The sequence below is a fragment of the Trypanosoma rangeli genome, assembly GCF_003719475.1.
Source record: "Trypanosoma rangeli strain AM80 chromosome Unknown Tra_15.4_contig_00244, whole genome shotgun sequence".
Taxonomy (NCBI): Eukaryota; Euglenozoa; class Kinetoplastea; order Trypanosomatida; family Trypanosomatidae; genus Trypanosoma; species Trypanosoma rangeli.
Window position 1 is genome coordinate 21662 of NW_021705989.1, and position 7507 is coordinate 29168.

General features: G+C 54.6%; 4 protein-coding genes across 4 annotated transcripts, besides 9 other annotated features; all 4 read right to left on the reverse strand.

Moving 5' to 3' along the window:
- Window positions 1-3: 3 nt before the first annotated feature.
- Window positions 4-35: a microsatellite.
- A 4-nt stretch (window positions 36-39) lies between these two features.
- Window positions 40-78: a microsatellite.
- Window positions 79-299: 221 nt separating this feature from the next.
- TraAM80_06584 (uncharacterized protein) lies at window positions 300-1778 on the reverse strand (the record flags this gene model as incomplete). Its single annotated transcript, XM_029383424.1, has 1 exon — window positions 300-1778. One exon carries the CDS (start codon window positions 1776-1778, stop codon window positions 300-302), a length of 1479 nt encoding a protein of 492 aa, XP_029236728.1.
- Window positions 1779-2641: 863 nt separating this feature from the next.
- TraAM80_06585 (uncharacterized protein) lies at window positions 2642-4255 on the reverse strand (the record flags this gene model as incomplete). Its single annotated transcript, XM_029383425.1, has 1 exon — window positions 2642-4255. The coding sequence occupies one exon, from the start codon at window positions 4253-4255 to the stop codon at window positions 2642-2644; it is 1614 nt and encodes a 537-aa protein (XP_029236729.1).
- Window positions 4256-4458: 203 nt separating this feature from the next.
- Window positions 4459-4483: a microsatellite.
- A 3-nt stretch (window positions 4484-4486) lies between these two features.
- Window positions 4487-4516: a sequence feature (A-rich).
- Window positions 4517-4645: 129 nt separating this feature from the next.
- Window positions 4646-4666: a microsatellite.
- Window positions 4667-4685: 19 nt separating this feature from the next.
- Window positions 4686-4744: a sequence feature (A-rich).
- Window positions 4745-4903: 159 nt separating this feature from the next.
- Window positions 4904-4939: a microsatellite.
- Window positions 4940-5220: 281 nt separating this feature from the next.
- On the reverse strand, window positions 5221-6720 carry TraAM80_06586 (uncharacterized protein; the record flags this gene model as incomplete). Its single annotated transcript, XM_029383426.1, has 1 exon — window positions 5221-6720. One exon carries the CDS (start codon window positions 6718-6720, stop codon window positions 5221-5223), a length of 1500 nt encoding a protein of 499 aa, XP_029236730.1.
- Window positions 6721-6761: 41 nt separating this feature from the next.
- Window positions 6762-6811: a microsatellite.
- Window positions 6812-6847: 36 nt separating this feature from the next.
- Window positions 6848-6882: a sequence feature (A-rich).
- A 175-nt stretch (window positions 6883-7057) lies between these two features.
- Window positions 7058-7507, reverse strand: TraAM80_06587 (40S ribosomal protein S3a; the record flags this gene model as incomplete). Its single annotated transcript, XM_029383427.1, has 1 exon — window positions 7058-7507. A coding segment is annotated over one exon (450 nt), but the record flags the coding sequence as incomplete, so codon positions are not given.

Sequence of the window (7507 nt, forward strand, 5' to 3'; positions counted from 1 at the left end):
ACTACACACACACACACGACGACGACACACTACACTNTCATATATATATATATATATATATATATATATATATATATACAACGGCTGGCCACCAAGATGGTTCATAACCATCTCTGCGTTATTCGCCCACATTTACCGTTTCTGTTAATACTTTCATGTATACTTATATTTGTTGGAAATAAAGTTTACTCATCACATTGAGTCCCCCCCAACCCCCACCCCCCAACTTCGCGCCTCTCGTGGGCCACACAAGGCGCCTGCGAGCCTGTCAGCGGCCTCACAGACGCCATCCCTCAACCTCATGCAGGCAATGGCGTCAGTTTTTTCTCATCCCATCCCGCGCCGAGCCACAGGATGGAGCCAAAGAGAAGCAGGCGGGCAAGATCCAGCAAACCCAGCCCCACCGTTCCCACATACCAACGCATAAACTCCAGATGCGTACTGTACAGTGCCGCCCCTTCCTCAAGCAGCATGGAGAAGTAGAAGGCGGAGCAGGCAAAAGAGAAGACCAGCTGTGTGGCGTAAAGTACACGCAGCTGTCGGTTCAACATCGCCCCGGCGGGGGGCAACGAGGCACTAAATAAATCGACGCTACTCAGTGCGGCCACCACGGCGACAGGTGAGAATGAAGACGGGGCGGAGGGTACCCGAAAGGAGCGTCCGAAACGCAGCCACCCAAACACTTGCAGCAACAACCCCACATCACAACCGAGGACGTAGAGGGTTCCGCACGCCGCCAGGTACCCCGTCACTGTCCCCACCCAGAAGAATAAATGATGCAGATGGAAAAGAATGAGAGCAAACAGGAACACCATATTGACTGCAACGAGAAATAGACCACGTTGATGGATAAGACGCGGAACACATTTGACACCGGTTTTGAGCTTCTGTCGCCCACAGGCATGATCAAGCCGCGAGGCATGGCTCGGTATGATCCCAGCATCACCGTGGGCATCCGTTGTCTGTTTGGCGGAAAGGATGAAGCCCATCTTTGAAGAAGGTTTCTGCCTCGCCTCGGCGCAGCGTTCCGCCCACACGGAAGTGTGATAACTCCCTTCTCCAACATCTAGACCGACAGCCATTGCCGTTGCCGCCGCGCCCCCCAGATGCATGGCGGGGGTTAAACCCAAAGAACGCAACAAAGGTGATCTACGACGCCTTCGTCTGCCAACAGCAGGATCGGTGACAACGTACAACATCATGTCTGAACTACAAAGCAGAAACGCATACAAAACCTGCGAGGGGCGCAAAAAATACGTCAGGCAATTGGAGATCACGGAGAGCCAATTCACACCTACCATGATGCGCTGCGTCAAAGACAGCGAATACAGACGTACTGTGGGGTCTGCGCCGTCAGTCGCATCCTCAGCATTGTCGTTGCCGCTGTCATCGTCGTCAGCGCGGTAGCAAACATCGGCGTCGTCCACAGCAGCCCCCGCCACCTCATCCTCGCAAAGAGGTGCGGAATAGTCATAACCAGGCGGGTGAGGTCCCCCGCGGTGTCCTCCCATGTCCACACTCGTGTGCAACTGCGATCTGCCCCCCAAAACTGACGTTGGTCTTGTTGCTGCCGCTCCCCCAACAGCCGCAGCGGCAAAAGGGGGAGTGAAAGAACGTCGTGATGCGGAGGTGGAGCAAGCCTGGGCGATACGTTCCGCCTCTGGTGCGGACAACCCAAGCGCCGCGCTACCGGCTGTCTGAGTCTCGGTTAAAAGCCTCACTTTACATGCAATAGACACCAGACAGCACAGGAAGATACCGACATCCGCGCAATTCATCGGTTGTGCAACAACAACAGAAAGAAGAAGCAACCTTCTCCGCCACGCCCTTCCCTGCTCCTTTTCTTACAGCAAAAACACAGTGCTATCTTACGGCCCGTGGGTGGAGGCGCGTCCACCCCACCCACCTCTCCCTCTCTCTATCGTTTTCCCTCACTGCCCCAGTTGCTTGCTATGAGATGCCTCAGACACTACACACGCACCGAAAACAGGCGGGGTCTCCAGCGGAGGACTGCGTGCACCGCGCCGCCTCACCCCCACCACACCCTGACCCTCCAACAGGCAGATAAAAAAGAACAAACAACGCGGAAAAGCTTGTCGCAACGTAGAAACTGCAGGTCTATATATATACGTACATTCGCGCAGGTGTACTCCAGCGACAGTACACAAAAATAGAAATCACTCAGAGAGAAAGTTGCTGCGACGTATGCCTCAAAATAAATATAAAAAAGTGACGGAGAAGACTTCACGACACCCCATTTTCTCTTTATTTATTTCCCTTCCCCTTCCCCTTCCCCACCAGCCACTCTTGCAGTAAATACGGCGGAGCGGGGTGGGAACCCACAAGGCAAACGAACAAACGAACAAGTTCCGCCTGAAAGATGTGTGATGAAATTTATCTCTGTAGATGCAACGTGCAGAAGCGTGCCCATCTATGACCCGTCACCGCCCTCTTCGCAGTGAGGGGTACAAACAATCAATCTATATAAGTGCCTTACCTCCGCCTTCCACCACCCCGCGTCCCCCCACGAACCATTTGGAGAGGGGACGAGTGAACAGGTAGGAAATGTGAGAACCAAGTCAAACCAACGACACGTAGAAGGAAATAAGAAGGTCACAATAAAAAAGAAAAAAAAAAGGAACTATATTCCTATTGCCGTCGATGCAGAAACCTCCAGTATTCCCGAGGACAACATGGAGTGGGGAGGATACTGCAACGCGCACAGTTGTTCGTAGTGCTGCTCAGCATGGGCCAGCGCAACCACCTTTTGCCACACACTGCCCTCCCTGGGCGTCAGTGGAGCAGGCACCGACGGAACTCCTCTATCACTACCTTCACTCCTTTCCGCTTCTCCCTCCTCTACACCGTCCCGTTCGCTCGCACCTTCGTAGCTGTCACCGCTGCTGGTGCAGAGATGCTGCGGCACAACGTAGAGCGGTGGTGCCGCGGGGATGTTGCCAACAGACGCGGTTGACACAACACCGACGTTATCGCCGAGTCGCAGGAACGGCAATGCATCTGACCGTTTTTGCTCATTATCCAATGACCCTGAAAGAAACACGGGTTCCGTGAAGCTCTGCAGAGACCCCGCCGCCGCAACATTGGCGGAGGGTGCCTTTCTCCCGCCCTTCGCAAACAGAAATGCGCTGCTGGTCAACTTGGAGGACACGGATGGCGCTCCTCGCTCTCCTCGCCTCGATCCCTCCGGGGAGTCAAAGAGTCTTCGTTCCGCGAACGAGGCCCGCGCAGAAGGGGATGCAGTTACTGCACCGTCACGTGAAGGTGTTGTTGTTGTTGTTGTTGATGTTGACCTCATGCGGAACTCGGGCGTGTCCGCCGCCTTTCCCCCACAAGCAACGGCTTCGTCCTGCCTGCACGGCTCCCGAACAAATGGCAACCAGTCACGACAACACGTACTCTCCGTTGCGCTGCATGCCTGCCTGGTGTTGGGCGTCATTGTGGAGAAGGACGGCATGGGTTGAAAAGAGCTCGGCGCGTGTGACTCATACGAGCACGAGGATGCCGCACACCGCTGCGTTCTCTCGCGGTGTCGCCACTCACTACCCCCACTACCAACGTCAGCGGTGGCGGCGGCAGCGAAAGCCATATGCGCCGGAGAGCTATCCGCAGCGTCGGGTGTCAGCCCCGCGCTTTCCCCACTGTCCACTGCGGTGGTATCCGCAGTGGGCGACATCCCCTTCGTGGGGCAAATATGGTCTGCACCACAGTGGAAGGCAAACATCTCTCCCCCCTCAGCTGAGACCTCGCCGTTGTCGCCCGCGTCATGCTTCGGTGTAGACGCCACCTCCTGCAATCCACCTCCCCACCGCGTGTCGGGGACCAAACAGGACGCTCTACTGCGAGAGCACTCTGCCACCGTCTCACGAAGATCCGTTAGAGTGAAGTAAAGCCGTTTAAACTCGTTTTCCGCCCCGTCCTGAACGTCACTGTACGTGTGCGTTTGAGCTTCCACCACGGCCGCGCGGGGCGCCAATCTCTTGCTAGGCAGCAGCGCGGACTCACAGCGACCCACACGGCGCTCAATGTTGTTCAACCTGCAGTGTAGCTGCCGCTGCCACATCTTCATTTGCTGCTCCAAGTTAAGAAACCCCTCCGCAACATGGCGCAGCGCCACCGCCGGCTGAACCCAGGCGTCAGAGTGGTGTGCAGGCCGTGTTGAATACAACTGTGCATGCCCTCTGCCATCGAGAGCTCGCGCCGAGAGATCATAACTGTCACCACTTAGCAGTGGCATGAGTACCCCTCTCACAGAGTCTTTCTGCAGAGTTGCTGTGGAACTTCTCGATGCCCGTCTTTTAGAGTAGCCGCTGCTGTCGCAAGACCCTCTACTCTCCTTCCCCACGGTTGTATATGTGTATATGTGTGTGTGCCTGCACATATGACTGCAACCTCTCGTCTTTCCCACGATACACGCTTCCCCACAGCAGTAAGAAAACAATATATATATATATATATATATATACCAAAATTAAAAGTGAAAAATAAATAAATAAATGTGGAGCGGCAGCTCAGCACGACAAGACGGACGTCGCGTGCACTCCATCCACTTGCAACCACGCGTGCGCAGCCCCAAATGACAAACAGGCAACTGCCCACATGCACACAGAAAGAAAAAAAAGAGAGAGTATGTGTGTGTGTGTGTGTGCAGCATCAGCAAGACCAAAAAAAACAAAAACAAATACAAACTGATAACAAATACGCAAGACATGTACATATACATATATATTTTCCCTTCTTATTGTCCTGCCAGAGATGTGAGGTGTCACAGTGGTCCACGCCACAAACCACGCAACGCAACACACAAAGGAGGGGCAGCAAGAGGGGCAAAAACCAACAACAACAGTCAGAGGCACACGTACACAAACGTTGGCATGGAGATTGTTGAGTGGGTGGGTAAGTGAGTGAGTGAGTCAGGGAGATAAAATAGATTTTATATTTGCCTTCATGGAAACAATTATTCCAGACATACACAAGGAGAATATGCTTCACAATTCACCCATGTACATAGTAACGTCCCCATTGGTCCTTCGAACCTTTGTCTCCTCCTCTGATGAAACATTCCATCGTTCTTACTTGTCTCTCTTCATGCCACCCGGTAAACTCGGTTCGTTTCCATTCTACCTCTTTTTTGTTTCCGTTAGTTGTTGCACTCTTCTTGCATTTGGTGGTGGCGCATCACCCCTCCTCCCCCACCAAACGTCACTTCAACTTCGTCATCCACGTCGTCTCATCCGGGTATTCACAGTTAATGTTCGTCGTCGCGTCGTACGGCCTACACACCTGGTGGGTGGCCCGCGCGGGGTAGCGGATGCCAAACGTGAAGCCCTTGCCCTTCCTCATGTTATCGGCGATGGTGTCATTCATGACGTCGTACGAGGGTCCGCCATCGGCCCAACCATGCAGGTGTTTGCTGCGTCGGTAGTCGCCACGGAAAAACACAGTTCCGCGTGTCGACTCAGGTGGCTTCACGTCGTAGCAAAGTGGACCACCGTCATTTTGATCTGCAAAGCGCTGACCGAGACCAAATCCAGCCACCGCCTTGTACTTTGAGGGCCGCACCGCGTCCAGGCTGGGATAATACAAACCAGGCCCACCAACGGCATTCGCTGCTGTCTCAGCCGCCTTTGGTATTTCTGCAAGAGCGAGGGGATAGTACGGTTGGGCCGCAAAGCGAAACCCTTTGGATGTCATTGGCGGCTTCCCCAAATCATACGATCCAGGACCAACTACATCACTTGCTGCGGTCTTGGGCTCATAAAAGGTACGCGGCCCAAGCGAAAACCCTTTCTTGTAGTCCCAATCAAACTCCGACGGCAGGAGATAAACGCCTGGACCTGGTGCAAAATTGACTGCAGCCCGCATAGTCTTATTATCCGGCACGGTCTGGACGGAGGGGCGAAACACGGGAGAACACCGTATACGCTTCTGCATGATTCGGCTTACATCACCGTAATCTGCGGGACCAGGGCCCGTGAACCAGTTGGCCCTGAGCTGATTATAACGACGACCAAAATGTGGACCATCGTAAAGACGCAGTTTTGGGGGTGCAAAACGTGCAGCGATTGTGGTGGGGTCGTCATAGCTCCCAGGGCCCGGTCCACTTTCTTCCGCAAGAACCTTGTGCACGGAAGTGATGTATTCCTTTGGATTCGGCACAACATCACCAAAGCGGGGCACATTGTATGCCCCAGGCCCTGGCACCATGTCACACGTAGTCAATAGCTTTGTCCGCTGGCCAAAGTGTGGCCCTTTCCCACTCGGGTCAAAGGAGGAGGGGATGGTGTACTCGCCAGGGCCCACACCACTACTTAACTGCTTATATTGAGCTTTACAGTACATGGAGAACGCTGGGGTATCGGGTGACTGTGCAAGGCTATACTGCTTCGGTAGTGGGGGTATGTCGCTTCGCTTGGCCTTCCCTGCGGTCTGCCCGCGTTTCCGCTCACCCTTTGCCCGCGTGGCTTCAGGCAAACCCAAACCGCCAGGTGGACCAAACACAGTTGAGCGACACTGACCCACTGTGGATGGAATTTGGTACTCACCGGGGCCTACGGTCGTCTCCTGCGGCCGCCTGGGATACTTATGCAGTATCGACTTCTCCGGAATGCCCTTTCCGGGCGGTGGATAACTCTTCGGCCCGGGACGGTGGTCGCGCAGCCGCAGATGTGCCCAGGGCGTGAATCCTCCAAGCAACGCCATCCCTTTTTTTTTCTCCACGCAGCCCACCGAAACACGCACGCACAAACAAAGAAAAAAAAGCAAGAGACAGAAAACAACAACACAGCAAACACTGATTGATACGAATAGGCCCATGCAGCATGCATCCAAAAACAACAACAAAAAACGATAAACGCCAAAGAACAGCAAAGAGGGTGCCACCGCACACCCTTCCCTGGAGACAAGAGAGAGTGTCTGCCCTTCTCCCTCCCTCCCTCCCCGTTTTTTATTTGTTGTCTTTTTTTTTTAGTGTTCACACTTGCAAAATAAACAAAACAAAACAGAGCTGTCACACAACACCCCGTCCACGCAAAACGGTTTAGGCAGTGACCTCCTCGGCCTCCTCGACGACGCGCGTCTCACCCTCGGCCGAGGCGGGAATCTCGCCATGGGCATTCAGAAGCGCCTGGGCGTCAAACCGGGGCGTGCGGATCACCTTCACCTTGCGGATGCGCAGGTCGCGCAGCGGCACGATGGGGTTGCAGCGCTTTGACAAGCGGTCGCGCAGGATGTTGCGGGTCAGCAGCGTCACCGCCTCGTTGATGCCCACCTTCGCCAGGCGCTGGCGGATGAGGCTCGTGATGCGGTGGCGCACCCACTTCACCAGGCGCGTCTTAGCGTAGCAGTTCTTCGAGACCTGGTTGCTCTGCTTCTTCGTGAAGGCAATCACGAAGAGACGCAGGGTATAGCCGTCGGCAGTCTTGGCCTCCACAGCCGCCTCGATCGTCGTGCACCACTTGCGCAGCAGGAAGTAGACGCGGCCGGACGT